At 43.1% G+C, this 26,810-nt stretch overlaps 1 protein-coding gene across 3 annotated transcripts; it reads left to right on the plus strand.

The window, feature by feature from the left end:
* Positions 1 to 3,156: 3,156 nt before the first annotated feature.
* On the plus strand, positions 3,157 to 26,810 carry SERPINE2 (serpin family E member 2). 3 transcript variants are annotated; one of them, XM_030227396.2, is made up of 10 exons: positions 3,157 to 3,229; positions 16,590 to 16,864; positions 18,067 to 18,186; positions 19,340 to 19,567; positions 20,632 to 20,829; positions 23,244 to 23,442; positions 23,584 to 23,684; positions 24,682 to 24,768; positions 25,316 to 25,399; positions 26,142 to 26,810. In XM_030227396.2, exons 2-10 carry the CDS (start codon positions 16,609 to 16,611, stop codon positions 26,177 to 26,179), a joined length of 1,311 nt encoding a protein of 436 aa, XP_030083256.1. In that variant the 5' UTR covers positions 3,157 to 3,229; positions 16,590 to 16,608; the 3' UTR covers positions 26,180 to 26,810. The 3 variants fall into 3 exon arrangements, with proteins under 3 accessions (XP_030083256.1, XP_030083257.1, XP_030083258.1); XM_030227397.2 differs by having other exon boundaries at positions 18,070 to 18,186; XM_030227398.2 differs by lacking the exon at positions 18,067 to 18,186.

The following is a 26,810-nucleotide window of genomic DNA, read 5'->3' on the forward strand; positions in this document are numbered from 1 at the left end:
GTACTGCCAGGTGGTGGATTTTGCCTCAGATCTCATTATTTTTGGGTTTTTATTTATATTCAGCCACTGTGTGTATACACAGATACAAAGCAGTAATTTTTGCCAGCAAGAAGAGAGTGGAGTTTGCTATATAAATCGGTATTTCTCAGTCAATATGTTGCAACCCCTGAAGGGGTTATAAAAACCATCTGGGGGCTTGTAAAGAACTGAAAATTTTGTAACAATCTAAAGCAAAGAAAATGTCATTTCTTCTACTCTCCATAGAGCAGCACCATTCTCTTGGCAACCTGTCAAAACCATACATGAAACAATAAATTCTTTAGGCTTATCACTTTTACCATATTTTTTTTCTTTAGCTTTATAAAACATGGATGAGAACTGGGAAGTTTCTCTTTTTTTCTCCTTTCATGTAGGATTTCCTATCTGAACTGCTTGAGAAATGTTGCTTTCAAATTTTTGGCCTCAAAAGGCAGTAAATTTCTTTAAGGGCCTCCGCCTTGGTCTTCTCCTAACCTGCTCGTTAAAACTACAGTCTATTTTGTCAAGCTTAGGCTTGTTTGTGTTGGAGCCAGTTTTTCTATTTCACTGTGACTTTCTGCCTGTCACTTTCCTCTTTCAGCCTAAATCACACTGGGAAACATCAACATTTCCCTTTGTGGGAAGAGATGTTTTGCATCAAGTGGAAAAAATGGATGAGATTTCCTGTATCCTCATTAGCAATGTGGTGTAGGGTTTGAAATCTGCCCTTTCTAAGGTGAGATACCATCTGAAGAACCTCTCTGCTTTTAAGTATAGCCTCACAGCACATACAGCTTGTCAGTGAATTTTGCTTTCATGTACACATCTTTCATCTCTGTGCATAGGTACTTATCTCTGAAATTAATTCTAGTAGCAACCAAGTGTGTCCCACCTAAAGGAATCAGAGAATAAATTCAGAAAAAAAAGGCTCATTGTTGGTTTTTCCCCCTACCAGGATGAGATGGCTCACACAAGGATTGGGCAGGCAGCAGACCCTGAGCAGGGTAGGGGGAAAAGGAGGGGATGGCAGTGCTCCCCTTTTGGCAGCTGTTTGGTTGGGTGGGCAAATCTCAGGAAGCTTCACCTCAAACTCCTCTTGAATTCAGCTATTTTTGCCTGATTTCCACAAATTAGTTCTTTGTTGATGCAAAGTACTTAATAGGTGTGGTGCCTCACTCTTTCCAAAAAAGACTTGTTGACTTGTTAACTGTTTAGTGGGGCACAAATTTGATCACTTAAACCACTTGCTAAGGAGAAGGAACAGTGCCTTCTTGCCTGGGTGGGAGGTGGTTGCAAGGAACTGAATGAGCTGTGGGCAGTGTGGCAACAACTAAGGGGAGGAATTGCACTTCTGCCTTTTACTCTTCAGCTCCAGCTTCACTGGGCTGGAACTGTGCTGTCCAAACGGGGTGGAATCAAAACTTGGACAATTTCATGTCATTTTCATTTGCTTGGAACACAACTTCCTTTTCCCTGTCCCATTTGTACTGAAGACAAACTGCAAAGGCTGCACGTGAGGAGGATGGGCTCAGATGCAAGAAGAGGATGTTTGTGGGCTTGGCTGTTGGCTTAGGTCTGTCAGACTAGAACCAGGATTCCTGCTGCAAGTTCTGAGTTCAGCTAGCTAGTCAGGGTCTAGCTCTTCAGTTACTTTTCCATATGCCAGATTGTACCAAAATGCTCCTAAAATCATTCAGTGGTATTTTCCCATGTGGTTTTCATGATGCTGAGTGGCTGAGCAAGGGATCTGACATGGACTTTGCAGCTTTCTGCCTTCATGCCTGAGAGAAAATGGATACCCAAGGGTTGTCTCTGCTAATATGAAAAATCATGCAAAAGGTGGCTGTTGGGTATTTTTGTGGTTTTTTGGTTTCTTAATTAATCTCCATTCTCAGTTCAGAAATTAATCTGAGTAGAAATGATGGTATGAAACATTTTGGGAAAAGAACATTTTGATTAAAATTTAAAAATCGAGCTGGTTAGTAAATAGCCTACCAAATGTCCACCTCAGCTAGCACTGCCCATGAAGAAACCATTCCTGGGCAGCCCAGCCTTCTAGCACCAGCACCTTATTTTGGCCTAATTCCCCATGCCCTGGCTGAGGCTGAGCTCCTTGCCTCTGAGCACTGCCTTGCTGTGCCACCTCTCTCATCCCTGTTTCCATCATTTCTGTTTTGCCCAGGCACAGAGGCCCTGCACTGAGAGAGACACCTGGATGGACAAAGCTCTCCACCATAAAGACCAGCAGCAGCTGCCACTGCTGCTGCTCTGGCTCGTGCCAGGAGATGGGTGGTTTTGATTTTTTATCCAGAGAAGTCCAAACTCCTGAGGGAAGAAATGTGGTTTACTGCATACTCATCCTGTTTCTTCAAAGCTGAACTGCGCCATGCATGAAAAATTTTATGGAAACCGGGAGCAGAAACGATGACTTAACAAGGCAGTGCTGTCCACTGTCGCACAGCACACTGCCGGTTTTCCTGAAGTTGTCAGCACTACTGGTTTTGTACAAAGAGTGGAAATTCCTTCTTGTGTTTTGTCAGTCAAGGAGCCCAGGGCTGTCAGTCAGTGTTATGGTTAACATGTGTCTTCCCAGGTTTACACTTCTGTCCTGCCACACCGCTCTGTGCCTGTGCTGTTACACTGAAGTGGCAACAACTTCCCTCCCTGCGATCCCTCCCGCTGTTTGTGCAGATTAAAACCCCAGGGCCGAGCAAGGGATGGAGGTCCTAGGCTGAGCCATTTCCTCATCCCTTACCGAGGACGTGGGCGCGGTGGGGAGCACACGGGGACGAGTCCCTTGGCCAAAATCCTCCAACCTCCCAACACGGCACAGCCGGGAAGGGGCCGCATGGAGTTGGCCTCGGTGGTCCCTGTCCCCTCACCACCTCCGGGGTGTCCTGCCGGGCCGAGCCTCGCCCCGTGGGCTCCTCCACCGGTGCCTCGGCTTCCCCTTCTCCCCGACACGGCTGAGCCAGCGGGGCTGTGTGACACTGAGCTTAGGCCGAGCCGGCCCGGGGCTGGCCCCCCGCCCCGCTCCGGCCGCGGCAGCGCTGCCCTGGGCGGGCCCGCGGCGCGGGGCGAGGGGCGGGCGGGCGGGCGGGGCGGCCGCGGGCGCTATAAATGGCGGGCGGCGCCGCCGTGCTCCGGCCGAGCGGCGCGGGGCGGCGGGACGGAGGTGGCCGGGCGGCGGAGGAGGAGAGCGGCGGGCGAGGTGAGCGGGGCCGCCCAGCACCGTGCGGGCAGAGCCGGGCCGCGCCGGAGGGGCGCCCGGCGGGCGGGAGGGAACCGGGGCACCGGGCGGAGGTACCGAGGACCCAAAGTTTGGCTGCTGACAGCCCGGAGGCCGCGGGGGTCGCTCCGGCGGCTCCTCGCCGTGCGCTCCTGTTACCTGCTCGCACAAGTTTCCCAGCACTGGGTGCGTGGGCGCTGTGCCGGGAGCGGGGCTTCTGGCTCGCCGAGTTTCTTCTGCGTGTTGGCTTTGTGCGAGCAGGGAGGGTTTTTGCCCCAAAAGAAGCGGGGTTAGGGCTGGCAGCCCGCGGGTAGCGGCATCGCCGGCGCGGCGCTGGAGACGCTTCGCTCCCGGGTGCGGGAGAGGCGGCACTTCCCGGGCACCGGCTGAGCTGGGAGAGCTTGGGAACTGGAAGTTGCTCGCTTTCATTCGTGTCCCTTGTGTGCCGTGAGAGAGAGCTTGCTGGTGTTGTGCTAAATAAAAGTGATAAATCATAATTCAGTTAGTCATTGAAATTTATTTGGCTTTTCGAATGACAGAGTAGCGGGGGAGAAACATTTTCGGCCGTTGCCCTTTGGGGAGGAACGGGCGATATTGTGATACTGTAACAGGATTTAGATGGGGCTGGCGGCATCCCGCTGTGTGCTGAAGCGGAGAGCTGGTTAACCAAAACTCTGACCCCGGCTCACTTTGGAGTGATATGGGAGCTGCTTCGTGTATCGCGTTCTGGGAAGATTTGGAAATGCAGAGTCCTTTGTCTCTTGGTGAAAATGGTGCTTGATATGTTGGCTCAGTACTGTGCAATGTTGGAGGATTTTAACAGAAAAATACTTTTGGCTAAACCATTGTAGGAACAAATGGGTGTTCAAATGTCAAATTTCCCTTGAAACTAGGGAATATCTGTTTATGGGTTAGAGGCCTTTGATTTATTTCTCTCCCCCTTTCTCATGCCTGCATATGATTCTGAACATGGTTTGGCTTTTGTGGTTGTAATCGCATTCTTGGGCAACTTCCTGAAAGAGAAACCTGGTAGAATGACTTTATTTTTTTCACTGCACTGAAAAATGACCTCTTGTTCCTTCACTTTCTCTGGTGTGAGCATTTAGTAATGTCTTGTCCCCAGCTTGCCACAGGAATTCCTTAGAAACCTGATTTTGTAGGGACTATTCACAAAATCTACGTAGGTGTAAGCAGCTGTGCTGCTGTGTAGCTTCAGAGAAACTGCAGACATCCTTGAGGAAAGTGAAAAGCAGCTGCATGCCTGCTGAGTGCTCAGAGTGAGCCTTTGGAGTGTGAGGGGAAGACCAATGCAAATAAGAAGGCAGAATTATTAAGTAGATTAATTCAGCTGCATGTAAGATATACTGGGTTGGAGATCTAGCATTTTGTGGGGTGTGATTAAACTCATGAGAATAGCAGCTGTTTGGCACAGGAGCAAACTTTGAGTGATGAATGCTAGTCCACAGCTTTTTACAATTACAGACAAGTTGTATGTCAGGCAGCCTATAAGCAAATTGTGTCAAGTGCTCTTGAGATGCTGGAAGACAGCTTCTCTGGGCATTGCTCTTTTATGCACTCCCCAGGTATGAGGATGGAGGAAGAACTCCTCTTTGCTCTGATTGGTGATATGGCCATCACTATAGTCACACATGCATTTATGTCTATATATAGCTCTATGTATCTCATGTGGGAGGCAATAGAAACTCATGTCAGAACAAAAAAGAAAACAGAAACCCACAGTGGATTTTGTCTCAAGGTGTATACAGAAGTGTTGGAGCTTCTGTTTGGTGTTGTCATTGACAACCAGGAGAATAGCATGTCTTAGTGGCATGTGGAGACTTTTAGCCTGAGTGTCTAAATCACACAGGCAGAAACGTGTTCCCAACCTAGAGTATCTTACCAGCATCTGCTAGGCGGAAAAATGTCAAGCAGGGAGCCCAGCAAGTTGCACCAGGTATTTTTAGAACAGATTGAAGTGAATGTGTCTGTATAAATACTGAAAAATAACCACCTCACCTTACTGCTAGGAATTATAATGGAGATGCGTGTAAGTTTCATGTATCCACAGCAAGAGATCAGTTCAGAGGGAGCTCTGGGTAGAGGTTTGTGGTGGTGGGCACAGCATCTACCTGGCTCATACAGCTGGTTGTGGCTTTTGATTCTTGATAGGAACTACTGTGCTCATTCTTGAAAAAGCTGAGGCTTGGTGGAGGGTTTTTCTTGGAAGCTGGGGTTAGGGTTGTCTGGGCTGCTTGAATTGCTTAATCACAGGCATGCATGAAAGAGCATGCTTTTGTAATACTAATTATGGGGAAATTAATTCTAATCATCAAAACATTTCCAGTCAACTTGGTTTGTTAACTGAATTTTGTGATTCTCTGGGGTCCAAGGTTTTATACATGTGAACACAGGAAAAAGATGGATAACTATCACTAATCTGGAAAGTGTTGCTAGATACAGTCATCTTTACCTGCCTCTGAGCATCTTCCCAGTCACCTGTGACATAGCTAAGGAATCAAGTTTTACAGCAAAGTGCTGGCCTGTAAGAACCATGTAATTCAGTGCACTTCTACTAGCCATAAACACCTTTGAATAAGTGTAGTGATATAAGGAATTGCCTCTTTTTGATAGTGGTAGCATGGAGTAGTCAATCACCTATGTATGAATTCAAAGATTTAGTGTAAATGTAAAGGTGCAGTGTAGGTTTGGGGATCTATGGAAATATAGGAAGGTTTTTATTATTATTAAAGTAGGTGGCTTCTTTGTGTAAAAACTGGAAAGCTGAATATGTGCAGCCATGTGTGTGTTCAGGTGTCTCCTCTGTGATGGTTAAAGTGGTGGGAGGGGAGCAGTAAGAGGTGGTAGCATTCTGCAGCTGGAGCTACACAAACGTTTAGGCTGGCGTGCTGTGGGGAAAAAAAGCTGTTCTGTGTTCTGCTTGTTCCTGTCTCTTTGGGGAAAGACTCTAGTTCATACTTGACTTCTGTAAGCAGAGCTGAGGTCTCTGCTGAAGTGAGAGCCAGTAATGATGGACTGGAAAAGTATGGGGCAATTTTAGTGGCAATGCTAGTACAAGCTGTAGGTTCTTGAGCTGTTTATCATGGCCTTGAAATACACTTAAATGCTAACTGAAATGCTTTCTGAATCCATTAGCACCTTTCCTTGAGCAGTGTCTGTGGAAAAACATGCGTTTTGGCTGCAGCTGTGTCTTTTCTGTGGTCTGGTGTTCACCTGTCATGGCCAGAAAGGTGTTTTTTCCCTTATTTTCATGCTGAAATCAGAAGGTGCCTTATGCTGGGGTCCAATAATTATGCCACAAAGCAGTTTAAGTATGAAAGCATATTCATCTTGTGGAATTATGTCCCCTTGGAGAGACCGTCAGTTTTGCTGACCATGCTCAGCCATGTGGTGCTAAGTGTGGGCTTCAGGCAGTCTGCTGTTGGCATCCTGGGCTGTGGAAACAGCAGCCTGAAATGCTCCTCAGTGCTATGGGACCATGGAAGCAGTTGGGGAAGGGATGAAGACTGATGGCCAGGGAGTGCTGAGCTGAACAAGCCTGTTCAAGGCTGTGTATATGTGGTAGCCTTGGTGTGCGAGCAGGTTGGATTGTGAGAAATATGAGTTACCAAGAGACTGTAAGCTACTGTAGTAAATCCCCCTGGGGTCTCCAGAAGCACTAGTGAGAAATGCTGGTACATTCTAGCTCCCTTAGTTTGGCTGATGTACAGGGGATATGAATTTATGTTCATCAGCTATGTAGCTTTGACCAAGCCTTTTTTTTTTACTTAAATGCTTTCTGTATTATTTAACAGCTCATTCTTTAAGCTTCTGTTTTTGCAGTAGGACATGTTAAGGTATTTAGTGATGTTTCTCACTGTTTCTGAGATGGTTCTGTCATCTGGTGTGAACTGTAAACTTCTGCTTGCCCAAAGCGGAACAAGGTTTCAGTTTTTTTGTTGGAATAAGAGAGGGGCAGTTTCCCATTGGCTCTGACAGGTTACAGGTACAAAACCAAGAGGAGAACTGAACATGACTAATTTTTCCTCTTCCATTCTGTTATCCTATAACTTTACATCCCTAAGCAATCTAGAAATGGCATGTAGAAGTTGTGCATTATCTATTATCTCTACGTCTCCATCTTGCTACACACCCTCCTCTCCCAGAAAGAGTTGTTCATGTGTCTTTCTCAGCAGTTAAACAAGCTGAGGCCTCCAGCTGCTCTGGCAGCTTGGTTGAAGAGGTTGCTTTCCCAGCTAATTGCCTACTTCCTCTGCAGAGGTTTGTCATCTGCCTTACAGAAATAGTGATGGACTCCGAGGAGGCTCAGCCAGCACAGCTCACAACTCAGCCTACAAACTCTCAGGCTGAACTGAATCAGACAGTTTAATATACCAGGTCATGACCTGCTCTTGGAGCATTCTTGTGCATAGTTCATACTCAGTGGTCCTTTTTTTTACTATGGAAATTTAAGTCTTGCCTTCCCAGAAACCTGTAGTAAAGCCAGTGGGATCAGTCAGAGTGGAGGTCAGTTTAACAAAAAGAGTGTTTTCTTAAATACAGGTCTTTAAATAGCTGGTAATTCTCTTATTAACTGGTTAATGTAAGTCTTCTTGCAGATGACTGGGGGGGTGTCTACCTGAGCATGTGGATGAGGTTCCAAGCACAAGGCTTCATTCCTGCATCCTTACAGCATCTGGGACTTCTGATGCTCTTGTGGTTGGCTAGTTCTGCTTCTGGAGCTTTCTGGGGGAAAAGATGAATATGAGTAAATGTCTGTGCTGTGAATAGAAATGTAAATGTCCTTATCCTTTTTGGGTAACCTTCAAGCTAGAGCTGGAATGGCTGAGAAGAGGCCACTAAAAACTAGTATCTCCTGTGAGCTTAGGTCTGTTTCGGTGATGCTGTCCTGGATACAGAAAATCAATATACATTTTTCATCTCAAATGTTAAAAACTTGGCTACATTACACTTTAAGGGTTATATTTGTTATCTAGTTTTCCAGATAAGGTTTCTAAATTAGCTTGCAAATAGGAAGTGGTTGATTGCTAATGATGTGCAGTGTGATTAATAAATAAATAAAAGGCTAGTCACCCATTACTCTGCAGATTTCCAACCACAAGTGCAGTAAATGGTTAGAACAGCATTCCTGATCTCTCTAAGTAATTTGTCATTTGGTAGCATTCCCTATGTACAAATGCTTAAAGTATCAGGTTTTGGCTATCAATGAGCTTGTGTGAGTGCAAGTTTTTATGAATTTCATTGTTATGAACAGAGAATACTGGAGTTCCAATTCATTTATAGTGAAATGACTGTATTGACTGTATGTACTCTTAGAGTAACTGCCAACACTGTACTGCTGTAGTCTTGCCTCTTGAAGGAGGAGGGACAAGTAAAAACTTGAAATAATGCAAGTAATTCAATATTACTTGCATTATTTTAAGTGAGGCTTCTTAAAGTCCTCCTGAGAGACTGTCTCCCCATCTTCTGTTACCAGTTGAGCATCTCTAAACCCAGTTGGCTTTTGTTAAATGTTGTATTGCTGATAGATCCTGCCACTTCTCTTAGCTTCCCAGGAGTAATAAAAATGTAAATAATGAAAAATAGTGTGGCTCCATAGAAAGCCTAATTTTCAGTTATGCTGTGAACCCTGACTGAACCATAGAGTGTGGAGTGATGGGAATTGGGCTTTGTAGCATTGTATAGTAGGAAATGTAAGTTCCTCTTTTGTAGAGTAACCTAAACCTAAAAGTTGTAGAATCTGAAGGCCAACAGTCAACTCTCTTCTACTCTGCAGTGACTCACATGCCTTTTCAAAGGTCTGAAATATTAACTATTGGCTTGAGGACTCAATTCTATACCTTTAGTTTTCTTTATTTCTTACACAATTTTGGTTTTGTTTTTTTTTTTTCCTTTGCTTAACAGCTCTTTAAGCCCAAGTGTTAGAGATCTTGGTGTCTTAACCCTTCTGAAGCAGGATGTATCCTGAAAGGTCTTGGCACTCAGTCTGCTCCAAGCACAGTTCCCAAGTGGCCATGCACCCATCTCCATGAGGCTGTTTCTATTCTCCCAGCCTGGTAGTTGTAAGAGGCAGGGAGGGCATGTGTCACTGGCCAGCAGATGAAAATTTACTCAAGAAAAGGAGAACCAGAATTGTTTGTGCTGCAGGGATGTAGTGGTGTGAGTCTTGCTATCAGATGACACCGAGATACCTGCACCATGTGAAAATGCATAAGGGTACTGGGTTTCCCTTTAATATTTTTTTAAGGAAGAAAAGACGGTAAAATCCTAAAGCAGAGGACTTAGGATGGAGGTGGTGGCGAGGTACCTGATAAGACACCAGCCATTGTTAGTTCAGCACCTTGTGGACTATTTACTTCATAAATCTGTAGTTGCACAGCCCATTGTAAGAATTAATACCCTGTACCTCATTAATGGGAGCTTGCAATGCTGTAGTTTGCCTTTGGCTCCTAACGAGCTGTGGTTGCATAGTGAGCCCTGCTAATGTACAATAAATATGGGAACTGTGGTTCCATGAGGCCTTTCTTGCACTAAAAAGCTAAAAGTGGGGGCTTGAGTTTAGGCAAATGCTCTGATTATTAAGCCCCATTCTGTCTCCTGGGGGGAGTCCAGAGAAGAGGGTACAGCTTCCTCACTGTGCTGTGGAGCACTGCTGTGCTCCCTCTTTTGGGGAAACTGGTTCTGCAGCGTTACCCTTGATGAGCTGACTGTCCCATGCTTGTTTCTTCATTATGTTAAAATACCCACATTGCACAAAGAACTTAAGATCAACCAAACCACTTCTTTAATAAAGGGACACCAGTAAATTAAAAACATAATTCTCTTTAATCTTTCTGATACTATAAGACTTGATACTAGGTCTTGGAGAATTCTATGGAAACTACTTTAAATACAGGCATAAATAATACCTAAAAACTTTAGCAATTGTAGTTGAGCCTACAGTAAGAAGAGAACACATAAAATTTGGGAATGGTGATAGAATTGTACAGTACCATAATAGTCTCTAAGCCCCCTGCCCTGTCAACTGTATTTGCTTCATGAAGCAGAGTTAATTTGGCTTTTTAAGTCATGTATAAATGAGGGATGGAAGTAAAAGCAAATGATACATAGAAGCCTATCTGTGTTCTTGAAACTCTGAATAGTGTCTCTGTAGTTGTTGTACAGTCACAACTCAGTGGTGAAGTAAAAAACTCTGGTCAGCTTTGCATGATGTGAAATTGATCTTTGTAATTAACTACCATGAACCACCACCAAATGCTGTAGAAGATAGATAAATAGAAAGACACTGGTGAGAAAAATTAGTCTGGCTTGTGAACTGGAGACCCTGGTCATGAGGCTACAGACAGTTTGAAATGGAGCTGGTCTCTCTGCACTTCAGGCTTAACAGAAACTCCCAGAAAATGGTGGTGGTCAGGACTCTTCAAGAGAAGCACTGAACTCCAGCTTCCTGCCCATGGGGGAGCAGTGCTCGGACAAAGAGATGGTTTCGGTGTGGGACCAGCTGGTTTTACAAGCTGGTGCTCTTCAGGGAAATTCCCACTTGGCAGGGGAGCCTGGTTGGATACAGCTGAACAGGCTTTCCAGAATGCACTAAAAACCTGAGAGAGATAGGAATAGTAGAGAAAGGATTAAGGCTGGGAGAGGAGATCTTCAGTGCTTTTTGCATTCATATGCAATGCTGGCTGTTGTGCCTGAAGTCAGACCAATGTCTTAAGATATAAAATTATTTTTTAAAAAACCTATCACTTCCAGCTTATCTCTGCGTACAAGTTATGTTTGTATCTTGTTGACAGTAACTTACTCCTCTTCACAGCAATGTGAGTACTGAGCTGTTTAAAACCTAGCAATCATCCCTTCTTGGAAATGCTCTGTGTATGCTAAACTTTCCAGGTATTGAGTAATAATAGAAGGAGTTGTTAGATGAAAAGGAAGAGCTGACATTCAGGACGTACCAGAAGATGTGGAAGGAAGATGAAACATTTCCCAGATCTGTCATGTGGAAGAAGCCAGAACTTCAGCAGGCTGAACTCAGGTTCAGGATGAAGAGAGGATGTTGAAGCTGAAGGCTTTGGCATGTATGAGGCTTAGGCAGAAGGGAAGTCAGGAACACCTGTGAGGTGCAGGGAAGCATACCAAGAGGCTGGAGTGCTTTACCGTGCTGCTAAGCCCATCAGCTGGAAAACAAGACCCAACACATGACCTTCCCTCTGCAACCAGAGTGAGTTGTGAGCTGTGCTTCTCCTTGCTTGTGAGAAGCAATTGCCAGCTCAGCCAGCTCCTTTAATGACTGTTAACAAGTTTGGTTGAGTATTTATTCAGTCCTGCTGGAGAGAATTGGTTAAATGCCTGAAGTGAAGCTGCTTTCTTTCAGCTCATATGTCAATTGAAATAAGACTTTTAAATTAGTAGCCCAGATGACAGTGGCATGGAAACATCAACATCTCAGACTTGGAGAGGTCCCTGAATGTTTGTTCCAGGCTGGCTTTCTCTGGTCACAGAGGCTGCCCAGTGCCTGCCATGTGAGCTCAGGGGCTCTGAGGTTTTTGGGCTTCATACAGTGAGACCAGCAATGCTGTGAGGCTGCTCTTCAGTTTTAGTCCCTTTAGCTGTGCTTGCTGCTGTTTGGTTACAGCTATTCACAGAAGTGCAGTCTGGTGTCTAAAGTTCCTTGTGCTTGGTATATCTTTAAAGAAATCACAGAATCAATCTTGGAACTGAAAGAAGGAGCCTTTTGTATTATACATTATTGCTGTTGAAGTCAGGCTTCAGAAAAAACACTTGACTGTGTCTCATAATGCAGTCATTACAGATATCTAAAAATCTGTGTACAGTTGATTATTTCATCATTAATCCACTACAAAGTGTTCTTCAGCCTCTCTGGGGCTGGCCTTTTCTCCAACTTAGATATTAAATATGGGTATTTTTTCAGATAATGTTTTTGCCTCTCATCTCGAATCAAACTAATTTCTGTTCTTCCTCCTGGGAAGATTGCAGCAGCTTGGTTTGGCTCTCTGAAAATGAAGTCCTTCCTAAGCTAGTTTTTTGCTGTAGGAGGATCTTCATTGTTAGCAGTATTTTGTGCCTGGGGCTGAAGATGTAACTTTTCCCTGCTCCACCAAGCACTTTTCTAGACACAGATTAAACAGCCTGTATTAATATAACTTTTCTTTTGTAACAAGCATTCTATAAATGTAGGCTGAAAGCATCACGTGCTCTTTGTTGATATAACTATTTCCATAATAATTTAATCTAAAACATTTAAACTAGGTATTATGGTGGTGATCTGAATAGTTGAGCCTAGTGAGAAATGAGTATCCTGCCCAATACATCTGAGAGTCAGTGTTTGCAACACCAGCATGAAGCTGAGCTCATCCCAAGATGGGGAGCCTGAAGACTTTCCATCATCTGTCATGAAACAACATAGAACCATCAGTGTACATAGGACATGCTGCTGTGTTCCTGCTCTGCCTTCCCCAGAGCTCTGTGCCTGACTGGAATAGTTGTCTAAAAATTTTGTGGCTTAGGCTAGGCTCTGCAGTTAGAGTTATAGCTGGTACTTCAGTGTGATGTACAGGACTTGGGGAGGTGCTGCTCTGTGAGGCAGGGGGAGTCGAGTTCTTGGTGTGCTGCATCTCTCCTATAGATGAATGTGTGACACTGCTCTGTTCTGCTCAGAAGCTCTAGCATTAGGGTTAAGAACTGGATTTGCATAACAAATTGCAATGTATGGTAACACTGGCTGTGTTTCTTTGGGCTAGTGACAGCATTTCCATTGCGTGTTGAGAAGTTTAAATTGTGGATGTTGTCCTTCCTGTAAGTGCTCAGCCTAAGAAGTGGGCAGCCTACCCTACAGAGGGACTTCTTTTTGATCCAGCATCTTTCAAAAGCCCACATTTATGTAAATGAATTCGCCTATACACTTTCCTCCTCCTCAGTTTAACTTTGTAAAAAATATAAAGGTCATAGGCAAAGAAAAGCCTAGCCTGTATTTTTGTTTGGTTTTCTGAAGCATTAGATTCAGATTTAATTATCACTAAGTTTTTTAGCTTCAGTGTTATGAAAGCTTGTTGAAAGCTTGTTGATATTCTGTATAGCAGGTCAGCTGTTTTCCATCCTACACATCACACATCCTTTTGGATTTCTTCTTCCTGCACTATGCTTAAACCATTTCTTTCAGGATATGTAAATGCACTTCTTGATACTGGACTGTATAGAGATTTTATTGAAATCCATGATGGAAACCTCAGTTGCAGGGATGCCACTTCTTCTCAAAGACCCAGTTGTCTCCCTGGTTACCTGGTTAAGTTACACAGTGGCCAGAGCAGGGCCAGGCCAAGAAGTGACTGCTCCCTAACTTGTGATCAAAAAGTGATTCTACTCTTTTTCCATGCTCAGAGCACTGCATGACTTTATTTCACTTATTGAATAGGTATCTGCTAGATATTGTGCTCCAAAACAGAGACCAACCCATCTTAATGGTGTGTGAGGAGGGAGAGGTTAGGCAAATATGGAGAATTCTGGGGAAACCAGATGGGGAGGTAATCAGTAGAAACAGAAAAAAACCCAAAATTCTGCAGCAGTGGCCTTGGGAGCAGAGAGTTAGGTTGTTTTGACAAGGCTTCACATGTTATGGGGAAAATACTGTCACCCTGAGTCTGTCAGGGGCTGTCATCAGTGAAGTAGAAAATTTGGAGACTTGCAGTATATTCTGAGAGAGTCAAGGAGAGAAGTGTCTGACTTCAGTTAGGCTTGTGCAGATGAAATACTGAAATGACAATGAAACATTGTTTTGTTTGATTTCAGTGTCACTCCTGTCTCTGCCCTCTTAGTATGCTTCTTGCCATATAATGTATCAAGGGTAGATTGCCCTCAAAATAGCCCAGTTTCCTGTGGTTTGCTGTCAGGATCAGGTGGAGCTGCCTTGGTCAAAAGCCTGGTTTTGCAGATTGCAGCTCAAACTGTGCTCTGTGATTATCTGGTACTGTCCCTGTCCATCACTGTGTGGGACAGGCTGTATTGCACCAACATGCACCATTGCTTGCTTCAAAGTGCATCCAGTAAGACTTTGTAATAGTTTTAGGGTCTTGAAGTTTCTTTTTGCCAAGATACTAGGTCCAGTTATAAGTCTTCTTAATATCTGGATTAAGAATTTGTTTAAACTACTCCTTGTGTTTCCAGGTTTGGGAGAAGAGATGGCCACCAAACCATCAAAGAGAACCCTAAAAACTAGCCCTAAAAGTAGCTTATCTAGGAGTTCCTCCTGCAAGGCAGCAGTGCCATCAGTGTGGAGCTGCTGCCTGTGACAGAAGGAATTCTTTCCCTTAAGAACAAAACTAGAGGTTTCAGGTGGTTTGTGTTAGTATCAAAGAACACTGAAGAATGTTCCATAACAATTTTAATTTATTTTGAAAAGTGCAAGTTTACTTTCCCTGTCAGGCTGTTGGCTCTCCCCCATGACATTTTTTTGCTGTAGCTGGTGATGAGGGGTGCAAGACAAATGTAGAACTGACTCGTGTAACCTGCCTCAGGGGTGCAAACCCAATCCGTGGTGCTTGGGTTTTGTTCCTGCTGGTCTCAGCTGCAGCTAGCCCAGTCCAGTCTAAATTTTGGAATAAACTTAAGTAGTTGCAGTAGATGGCTGATATGAAGCTCCTTTGGAAGAAATTGTGCTTAAGTGACCTCAGAACAGCTTGGGGAATTAGTAGGTTTATGGAGAAGACTTAATTATTGGGTGGGCTGTTACCCTGCTTTGTCGGACAGTGTTTTCACTTTTTCTTGCATAACTTAAATCAGCAAGTTCCTCTGGTCAGAAGTATACTAAAGTTGGTTTTGGGGGAGGAAGATGTCTAAACTCCTGCATTATTGCATTTTTAGCATTTGGTTTATTCTGCAATGACAAACTGCGACAAAGCCAACTTCGTCCCCTCAAATGGTGTAGAAGAAAGTGGAAATGCTGTATTTGTCGCTTTCAAGTGTTTTAGCACAGCTAAAGTACATGCTATTAAAAGATGATTAAACAAATCTGTACAAACACCAGCTGGGTTTCTGGTAGTCAAGTGCTCCAGCATGGTTTGAACTCGCAGCGTAGGTAGGCTGGCGATGGCACAGCTCCTTGGGGTGTGTGGGAGGAGGCTGGCAGTGACAAGGCTGTGCCTCTGCTGGGCCCCAGCGCCCTGGGGTGCTGCACCTAGAACAGCAAGTGTGCCAGCTTGCTGCACAGGGGCTCCAGGGCAGCAGAGACCTGGGGCTGCATTTGTTTTGCAAATAGCACTGCATTCGGTTGTACACCTTCTGCAGCCTTGCTTCTGAAGTCACTGAGGGAACAAGCTCCTGGCTGGTCTGGAAATGGAAGTCAGGGCTATGAACTGTGTAAATGAAAGGTCTTAAAAATGTTGTGAACAGGAAACATAATTTAAGGAAATTGGAGATTATTGCAAGTATCTCTTTGCCCTAACAAAAAGGGTCGAATGCAGTTTCATGAGGAGGAAATACAGCACAGTAGTTACAGTGCTCAGTGTTTGACATTTGGACTTGGCTGTCTATAGTCAGTTGCTGGTAGGTCCTGAACAAATGTTGATGCTGCTTGTGCTTCAGCTCTTTGGAGCTCATGGATAATAGTACTGAGTTCTGTCAGGTGTTAGACCTGCAGATGAAGAGACACCTGTTTTGAATATTAACTTCATTCTGTATACATTAGGTGCTCTATTTTCTTAAATGGAGAAGTACAGGTTGAAATCCAAGTTCAGCATTGGCATTTCAAAATCTAAAATTTTCCTCTACATTCCTGATATTGAGAATGCCAATTATGCAGCTAACTCTTATTGTTCTAGGCAGGTGTAAATTCCCACAACAGAAGGTCTGTTTGCATATGTATATATGCTTCTGTTCACTGCAGAAAATGATCTATGAGGTGTACTGTGCATCACATACTAGTGGGTGAGGACAGTACCACACTTCTCAGCACTCCTTTACCATAAAGGGTAATCTAAATAGAATGCCAAGGCTCATTTAACTGAGACACAAAACTATCTGAACTTGGGTGTTGTTGGGAGATAGTCTCCTAAATTGGTGGCTTTTGTCCTTTATATAGGCAGAGATATCTAGCTATGTCATGGCTACCATTGCATCTGGAAGCCCCTAGACCTATAATCCTGGTAGTGCTAAGTAAAACACAGTGAATTGTGTGAGTCCCATTGCCAGAGCTCTGTGAATGGTGTGTGGCACATGTGCAAGACTTGCCTGCTCTTTAGGTAAATAAGAATTTGTGTTAAAAATGCTGTGCTTGTAAAAGCTGACTTAACTTCTCCCTCTTGTTTTCTTACAGGTATCTCCAACCAGGAATCATGAACTGGCACTTTTCACTCCTCTTTGTTCTTGGGACTTTAATGTCTGTATGTTCCCAGTTCAGTTTTTATCCTCTGGAGGAGCTTAGCTCTGATGTTGGAATCCAGGTCTTCAATCAAATAGTGAAAGCTAAGCCTCAGGACAATGTTGTTGTTTCTCCTCACGGGATTGCATCTGTCCTGGGGGTGTTGCAGCTGGGAGCTGATGGCAAGACAAAGAAGCAGCTGACAACTATGATGAGATACAGTGTAAATGGTCAGTGATCCTGAGGTGGTTTTCGGTGTGTTTTGTCAGACTCTTCATGATGTATGAGATGGCTTTCTAAGTGTGGTAGATTGCATCATGCACCAATTAACTCTGTTTACCAAAGCACAGAATGGACATGCTTGAAGTTAATTGGCAATTTGAGCATGGGTATGTACATATACCCAAACTGGCTTATAAGCAGCTTGGTTAATGACTTCAGGGCCCTGGCTAGAACTGCCTTTGTCCTTGCCAGATTGGTATTCCAGAACAGGGTGGATTGTGGTCCAGTGCTAGCTCTGAGCAGGAAGGTGGCAGTACTCAGTTTCAGGCTGTACTGAACAACCTTTGATGTGCCACTCCTTAGATAACAGGGCAAGAGGATATTTCTTGGCACCTCACTGAAAGCAGTGCAAACTAACCATACAATCGATACTTTCCCTTTGCTCTTCAGTTTTGTTCATGTGTTTCTGCTGTCAGAATCCCTGCATATGTAGTTCTTGTAGTGCCCTCTTCTTGAAACAGCCATTTCTGCTTGCCTGTGCCTGACACTGCATGCATCTGTGTTCATATTCCTCTGCCAATGTCTGCACCTCCAGAGGGAGTAGGCTGAAGATTATTACTGCTTTAATTTGCATGCTATTTTTGTGAGTGTTTGCCAGCAAGACTTAACATCTTAGTGCCAGCATTCTGCCTTACTTCCAAGAATAGAAAACCCTCCAGGAGGTAAGTGCACATTTAAATCTTGAGCAGTATTGTCATATAACATGTTGCCCTGCCATATAACATGTTGCCCTGTCTTCATTTGCTTTGCTGTTTTGGTCCTGGATTTGAAATACAACAAAATTATTTGACACCTTAACCTCTAAATGATGTAGATTGAAATCTCTTCATGGGATAATCAGCCCTAGGAACATTTGAATGCTTAAAAGTACTTGCAAAAATGTTGAAGTATCATATCAACTGGTTTTATTTGGCCTTCAGACTTCCTAATCCTCACTGTGAGACACAGAGGTTCTCAAACACCTTAGAAGGTAGCCACTGCCTGGTTAGAGGCTTGTTATGGGATGCTACCTCTGTCCTTGCACAGGTTTCACCTGCTCTTGTTCATGACTACCTGAAAGTCCTTTGGCAACTGTAGCAACTGCTTCTTTGGAAAGGTATTAGTTGAAAAGTATTTAATTTGTCTTTAGCTGTCTTTTAATGCAATTTAGCAGCTGGAAGCAAAGAGGAGAGCCAGCATCATGAGACCAGCCAGCTCTCCCCGGACCACCAGCAAGTGCTCCGTGGGCCACCAGTGGTCCACAGAATACAGTTTGAGAACCTCTGTTATGGTATGTTCTCCAAAAGAATTTGCCCATAATATTGGAGAGTGAACATGTAGAAATCTATACCAGTGGTGCTGTTAAAGCATTCATGATACATGAAACAGCAAAGCCATCTGAGGTTTTTTCTTACATATAGCTAAGAGAATAACTCTGAACTAATTTATTCCTTTCACATCTCTTCTTTGTCTACATAAGAAAGTAGTGAGGAAATGTTTCTGCCTAAATTGTATTGGGAAACAGAGGGAACCCTTTAATAGCAGCCACCCAAGGATGCTCTTTGCTACAATGGTTGAACATGAAGTTGCCTGCCTGGCAGTAGCTTCCCTGTGTAGACAGGCACTTGTTGATGTAACACGGGAGAATGGCTATGGTGAGCATAGCAGTTCTTCTGTGCTGCCATCTGCTTTCCCTCACACACAGTGAAGGAGCTAGCAAGCACTTTGTACAATCTGCTTTCAGGTCCTGAGGATCTTGACTAAGCACTGGAACCTACTACTTTCCCTTTTCCTTTTCTTAGAGGCAAGCTCATGTGTTAAAAGCTCTTGTGTTAACTCCTGCTTGTAGCTGATTTGGGCCAGGACTTAGTCTTTAAGGAAACTAAGACTCAACTTAGAAGTTTATTATAAAACTCTTGACAGCTTCCTTTATCCTCCTGTAAATGGAAAGGAAGTAAAGAAAATATTTCAATTTTTGTTTTACATTCTGAGGCTCAAGACCATTTGTTATGCAAATCCTGCAGAACTCTGAGTAGGCTGAACCTTTGACTTTGGTCATCACAGAACTGACAATTGACCTGGCTTATATGATATGAAATATTTTTGGAACAGTTTGTTCTGTGGAAGAGGATGATTTGTAGCTCTACACTAATATTTGAACCTCAGTGTAATCCCAAGCACTGTCTGTAACATTCTGAGCAGACAGCTAGAGGTGCAGCAGGCAATCATAGTGGAGTTCATGTTTTTGCTGGGAGTAGGTAGTGTTATGCAGATGAGACATCAGAAATGGGTATCTTGGAAATCCCTTCAGAATGCTTGCTTTGGTCTTCCTTTTCTAGTCCAGCACTTAATGTCTGACTTTTCATGTCATTAATAGTTGCATATAAAGTAACTGTTGGTTTATCATGTTATTCTAAATTCAACTTGCTGTTTTTTCCAACTAGGAGTTGGTAAAGCCTTAAAGAAGATAAACAGGCTGATAGTCTCAAAAAAGAATAAAGACATTGTAACAATTGCTAATGCAGTGTTTGCAAAGAGTGGCTTTAAAATGGAAGTGCCTTTTGTTACAAGGAACAAAGAGGTGTTTCAGTGCAGTGTCAAGAGTGTGGACTTCGAGGACCCCAATGCAGCATGTGATTCCATCAACCAATGGGTGAAAAATGAAACAAGGGGTGAGTATTGGGGAGTGCCTTTGTGCATGGCAGGGTGGTGTCTGAGACCTCCAATTTAGATGAAATATTGGATAAAGATATAGGGAGGCAGAGAAGGCTCTGTTCTGCAGCTCAAAACTGTCTTTTAGCTGGCATTAGTGTGATGCTTTAGAGCTGGTGGGTCAGGAGCCAGCAGTCTTGTTGCCCCAGCAGATGTGCCTGTGGGTGGCCTTGAGGGATGAGCTTGGGGTGTCCATCCCATCCATCCATGGAATCAGAGTAGCTTTTACTCTTCTTTGCATTCATGTACCTGGTGAGAAATCCAAGCACAGTTATCTTGGGTCCATGCTTTCTCTCAAATATAGATGCTTTCAGGCAACTCAGATGTTTTACTCAGTAAATCAGACTCACAGGAAGCTAAAGGGCTGGTCAGCTTTTGCTCTGACTGCCCTAAACTGTCCTAAGATATGACCCTGTTCTTAGGACTTGCATTTAGTGGAGGATTCTTAACTAACCCTGCCTTGACAGAACTCCTCATGCTTCAAGTCTCTTGAACCAATTGTAAAGCTTACATACACTAAAGCCAGAGATCACATTTTGCAGCATGTTGCCAGTCTAGGGGAATTGTGTTTGGTACCTTCTGGAGCTAAAACAAGTCCCTCCTGGATGTGAGGAGTGTGTTAATGATGTTGGATGTGGTATTTGTCAAATGAGGCTGTCAGATTCTTTCTCGACAACATCACCAGTTTTGCATAGCAATGTTGCAAGCAGTGTGTGAATGGGGAGGTGTTTCAGCTGAAACTGTTCTGTGTAGTCTTAGACCTGCTTACATGCTGGAAAGGGTAGAGCCTTGCTAGTTGTTAAAACATCAGGCTATCATTTAGCAAGATATGTTTATTTCTAGTTATCCCACTTTACTTTTGACAAAGAATAGCAGTGACTTTTTGAATTTTAAATATATTGTCCCATGAGGAGCTGGCACACTCACAGGTCAAGGGGTCTAAAGTAATGTGTGTCAGGTTCTTCAGAAACAGTTGGCCAGTGTTACAACAGCAAATACTCAATAATTCCTTTATTTGTTCTAGGCATGATTGATCAGGTTGTAGCACCAGATGATATTGAAGGCAGTTTGACCAGACTGGTGTTAGTCAATGCTGTGTATTTCAAGGGCTTATGGAAATCACGATTTCGACCTGAAAATACCAAGAAGCGCCCATTTTATGGAGCTGATGGGAAGACCTACCAAGTTCCTATGCTGTCCCAGCTGTCCATCTTCCGCTGTGGTAAGCCCAGTGACTCCCACTGCCACCAACAAAGGGGGTAGAATTGACTCTTTCCAGGAGCTTGCTGTGCATGTGGTGTTTAATGGTGCTGTTCTTGTAGCTGATAAAGATGGATTGTTACAGAGGCGTCTCCTGCTGCTGAGGCATGGGCAAGGTGCTAAACAGTTGCCTTAAGGTTGGATACTCTGTCAAGTATTGCCTTATCCTTTGCCTTCAAAAGGGAAAGTCTGAAGTACTGAAATTGAGAAATTTGCATGTTGGTTAAGCCTTGCTGTGAGAAAGAAAAGTATGTGTTTATAAGGGCTGAGAAAAAAGGAAAGCTGCCAACAGACAATGGTAGAGGTTTACCTGGTGGTGAGCTGTATATGAGAGAAAGATTGCAGTTTCAGTTTATATTGTACTGCAGATAGAGAAACAGGAATTGCACAGTCTCCACTCCTATGAGAGCCAGAGGAGCTGGGTTAGAATGTTGGCTATATCTCCTGAGGTGTGAAACTGCTCTTGAGATTGAGTCACAAGTGAGAAGAAGTTCAGCAGGTTCTGCCAGACTTCCATCAGAGACTCTCAGAGCTGACACCAGCAGTTTGATGTGACTGATGGTGTACTTCAGAGCTCCAGTTTGCAGCCTTGTGGGGATTTTAGTGGTCAAAGTAAGATGGATGCTCTGATTAAGAACTGGTGTTGCATCCTTCTAAGAATTGCTGCCTGGAACTTACTTCCATGTGTGCTAAAGACACTCTGAGAAGTAGGCCTGAGAATATAGCTTGCTATAAATCTAAAAGCAAGACACACTGTGCTTTTAAATGCTTGCTTGTACTGTCAGTAGTGCTGAACTAATATTAGTAGACTTCATGCTAAAGTAAACAGCTGTGACTCTGTCCCAAACCTGTAATGTAATACTTTAACTGCTGAAAGTGTGAGTATGTACTGCAGTATATACTAATATTGGAGTTTCAAATGAGTACATAATTTAAGGTGGGGTTTAGCAAGACTATTATCTTGAAGGCTTTTGACTTCTGGTGCTGGTTATAATATCCATTATGTTGGCCTGTGTTTAAGGTAGAGAAACTATTAAGGCTAAAAAGGAACAAAAGAAATACTGCTGAATTACTCATTTCCTGAGGACTCAAATGAGGTTTTTTTTAATCTCTGGATTTCCTAACACAGGGCTTCTATTTTATCCATGCTTGGAATGGGATCTTTAAAGTTTAAATATCTTAAGTAGCTTCAGTCTCATCAGCTGACTGAAGCTGAGCTCCCCTCCTGTTCAGTTTGCCTCAGTAATGATAGTAGCAAATCAGGAAAGCAGCATTTACCTGTTGGACAGTTTGTCTTGTGTGACTGTTCTGGAGCTGACTTCTGCAGCCAGTGTTAGATCTGTAGGATCCAGCCTCAGAACTACTGCCATAAAAAAGGAATAGCAAAACTGCCAACTTTGACATGATTCTTGCAAAACAGAGGTGCAATAGTGCCAGTTTGGTAGCAATATGAGTTTAGAGCAGCTTTCATGGCACTGGCAACAAGATTAAATTTGCAATGAAGCTGTTGATTTTCAGCTTGGACTGTCAAGTACAGATTTAGATGAAGAAAGGGGAAAAACAATAAGATCTTGTTGCTATCCTAAAACCTTGCCTGAAATACTGTCTGTAGTTAAACTGACAAATTTTAACATGAAACTACTATAAAAAGCACTGGCTTCCCAGCCACATGCCAGAAATCCCACAGTAAGCAAAGGGAGCTTGGAGGAGGAGAGGATTGCTCAAAGACAGTCTTGCTGTAACTTGGATGTGTTGCTATCTCCCTCCATCTCATCTAATTGGCCTCTTGCACTGCCTCAAAGTGGCTGCTTTCCATTATCTTGAAAGACTTCAGATTGCTTCCTAATCAGATCCTTATTAAGCAAGAAAATTAAGCAAATGCAACAGACTACTTCAGACAGGAACCAGGAGCTCTTGCAATAACTCTTGGAGGAAGAAGCTTGTCTGCAAAATCTCTTCAGTTTGGAAAGATAGTCTGCTGCTATTCCTTGCTTTATTTTTATTCTCAGTTCACAGTTGATTCTGATACATCTAAGATCTGGAGCAGAGATCCAGTTAATTCACTGTCCTGGTCACTGCTAGCATAGCTGGCTTGCTGCTCTGGGCTGGTGAGATTTGTCTGGGAAACACTATGTTTGTTAAATGAGTATTTGCTCCATGGTGTCATCTTGTCTGTGTTTTGTCATACTAGCATCTGTACAGAGCCCATGCCTTTTGAAGGCCCATCAGGAAGCCTGGAACTTTTAAAGTTGGTTTTGAGGTGTGGGCAAAGCCTTCCTGACGGATTCTTCTAGCAGTAGCTGTGTTAAGGTAGAGATTTAAGGCTATAGTGGCTATGGCTCACTAGTTTGTGTTTGTTTGTTTCTATTATTTTAGGCACTACGAGTACCCCAAATGAGCTGTGGTACAACATCATTGAGCTGCCATACCACGGGGAAATGATCAGCATGTTGATTGCACTGCCCACCGAAAGCACAACGCCGCTCTCTGCTATCATCCCCCACATCAGCACTAAAACAATAGGAAGCTGGATGACAACCATGGTAGCAAAAAGAGTGCAGGTTATTTTACCAAAGTAAGAACTTACACAATCCATTCCTTCTTTAGGGAGTGCTTGGGGGGTTATTTATATGTATCTCATCTGATACAGGAGAAGGAATACTTCAGGTGACTTTCCTGCATAATACTGATGCATTCTTTTTTTTGTTCCAACCAGATTTACAGCAGAAGCAGAAACAGACTTAAAGGAACCTCTGCAAGCACTTGGTATTACAGATATGTTTGACCAGTCAAAGGCAAACTTTGCAAAAATAACAAGTAAGGGTTTTTTTGTTTTAATTCATGGTGGTCTTTCATAGTTCCTAGCTCTGAATAAAGTGCTGCTTTACCAATGCAGTTGTCTGCTTTCTTTTGGCTAAGTGTTGCCATGACATTGGAGCTGGTTTTATGTTGTAGCCAGCCAGGCATGACTGCCTGCTTCTGTTCAACATTGCAGTGGCTTTTTTCCTCCCTCATCTTACATTACAGCAGTAAATCATGCTGGTCAGCTTCTTAAGATTTGATATTGCAACCTGAGGGTCTCAGGCATTGTCTGAAATCTTTGGCAGGACTTAAACAATACCATACCTTAGTCTGTAGCAAATACTGCAACTACAGCGTGTAACCTTCCCTGAAGTATGTGTTTAGTGACTTGAGCTGTAAGAAAGCATGTATGAAAAACATTCACACTTCAAGGGACTGAACCAACTCAGAGCTGTAAATATTAGTATCTGAAAATGGGGTGTAAACACTTCTGAACTCATGGCTGTAAAATGTCATCTTATTTCTCTTCTCTGCTTTCATTAAAATCCTGATGAGCTTCTATAGAACTGTCTAACAAAAAGCTTACCTTGTGCTGGCTTAATTTGAAAACAAATGCCTGTGTTTTGAAAGCAAGGTATGTTGCTAAGTGCTTTTTTTTCTCGACGTTGAGACACATGGGAGTGTAACTTAAATTCAGATAGCAAAATTTTTCAGGTTTTTTTAAAATTAAAACTGAAAATGCATGTGAGCACTTTTAACTTAAACCAACAATAAGCAAATTTAGAAAATGGGGAGGAAGGAGAAGTAAGATAGGTTAGTCCCTATTTCTGTAATTACTCACTTAGTGACTGTGTTCAAAGGTATTGTTCTGCACTGCAGCTTTGGGATTCCAGCAGAACTGTAGCAGCTTTTAGTATTCTGGGCCATGCTGACAAAGCTGCTTAGCTACACAGTACTTCAGGACTCTCTCAGTGAGTTTTACTGAAGGTGCTCTTCTCCTTGGGTCTTTCAGGAACAGAAGGTCTTCATGTATCTAACGTTCTGCAAAAGACAAAAATTGAAGTTAGTGAAGATGGAACCAAAGCTTCTGCAGCAACAAGTAAGCAATTGTACTGGTAACTGTGAGACTTGGGAAAACTCCATTAGAAGGCTTTGGCACTAGGCAAAGATAGCCCACTTGGAGATCACTGCAGCAGTATGCTCAGACTCAGATCACTTAAGGGGTTTTATCCAATTTCTCAGTCAAATCTCAACTTACCATTGTTGATGACTGTAAGAAATATTGACAAGCTTACTTCTAGAGAAGTGTCTTCTCATAGCTTAGACTCTATCAGCCCACTGATAGCACGTTCTGGCTATCCAGGTTATAAAGAGGAGTAAGCTACTACAGCCTTTGGGTGACCAGGACTTCCAGCTCTCTGTGGGTCTTGTCTTTTTAAATGCTTCCTGTAAGAATACCATGTGACCTGTGAGGCTTTAAATGTCCAAGTTAGTAGGTTTTAGGCATTTGTCTGCACCCATTCAAGCCTATATATACACACATGCATATATATAATCTATCTACAAGGAAACTTTGATAGAATATGTAATGCATTATGGTGTTTGATTTGTCTTAACTCACTCTTAACCTTTTTTTTTCCTGCAAGCTGCAATTTTAATAGCCAGGTCATCCCCTCCTTGGTTCATAGTAGACAGACCATTTGTATTTTTCATCCGGCACAATCCTACAGGTAAGTACTTTCTGGCTTAGAAGTTGAGTATCAGCTATGTAATAGTGGCAATAACTATTAAAATGTGCTTGCAGGTTGGGGTTTTTTTTTTGCCCTTATTTTATCTTACTGGGAATACAACTTGGAGCAGGGAAAACAATCCATTTTGGCAGTCAAGGTAACAGAAGCAAGTGTGGCAGGTTTGTGGGTATAAAAGAAAAGTCTTTAATAGTCATCATTCCCCTGAGTGCAGAGGAAACAGCTCTTTACTGGTAGTGAATTGCTGAGCAGGACCCAGCTTTCTGGACAGTCAGAGTGAGGGCCAAGGCAGAATAGGGGGTTGGGGATCCAGGGTGCTGCCCCAGCCTGCCCTGAACATAAGTGAGTGTTCCAATATAATGCTCACAGCTCCTTTGCAGCATGGGCTGAGTCTCCCAGAGCAGAATTGCCCTTCTTGCAGTGACCTGTATGATCCATGTCAGTTAGTGGGGAACAAGGTGCTGCTGCCAGCACTGGGGGAAGAGCAGGCTGCTGGCAGCAGGCCCCATCCCCAGGCTCCACAGAGCATCAACAGGGCTGTGTGTCTCTAGAAATAGAAGCTGGCCGCTTATCCAAACATGTACTTCCCTGAGCTCACAGACCTCAGGGAGGCTGGACAAGACTGGCAAGGTGGCTTGGCTGTGCTCTGTGGATTTAATGCTTTCATGGAAAAGTTTTTCCATTCACAGACGATGCTAACCCTTGTTTTTGTTTCATCCCTCAGGTACAATCTTGTTTATGGGACAAATAAACAAACCTTGAATGTGGAAAAGACTTTCTTCAAGAAGTAAACAGGCACACCCCTGTTCTGTTAAATATTTTGTACACTACTCTTTGACTTCACTCAAGAACTAGTTTTAACCACTGACTAGGTTTTGAAACAGGAGTCGACATAGTTCTGGCTTTGTGGGGAAAATACAGATTGAAAACTACAGTATCTCTTCAAAATGTCTAAAAGATTCTCTAAACTACTGAATGGTTACCTATGCTAGCAGCTTCTGAGCTTTTTCTGTATCTACTAAGAATTTTATGTATGGCTTTTTGTGAGAGGATTTTAACAAAGAATGATAAATGTTTGTATTAATGTTGGTTTCTTCTTGTGTGTGGAAAAAGTCTAATTTTGTAGATACCACCTATCAAGATTACTTTTGGTTCTTGAGTATCTTGGTACCTGGATATTCTTGGTAGAAATAGAATAAAAGTTCTAGCAGTTTTTATATAGTGCATGTATCACTGAGAGTTTTAAACTAATGTGGTGTTCAATACACATCGCATTGTCCTGTCTCATTGTAATGTAAACTTGTCATTGCTAGTATACACTTTCTATTGGATTTAAATTTTATATTTGTTTTTGTACAAAGGAAAAAAAATAAAACTGCATTATGAACAGTCA

The sequence above is a fragment of the Serinus canaria genome, chromosome 9 (genome assembly GCF_022539315.1).
Source record: "Serinus canaria isolate serCan28SL12 chromosome 9, serCan2020, whole genome shotgun sequence".
In the NCBI taxonomy this organism is placed as follows: domain Eukaryota; kingdom Metazoa; phylum Chordata; class Aves; order Passeriformes; family Fringillidae; genus Serinus; species Serinus canaria.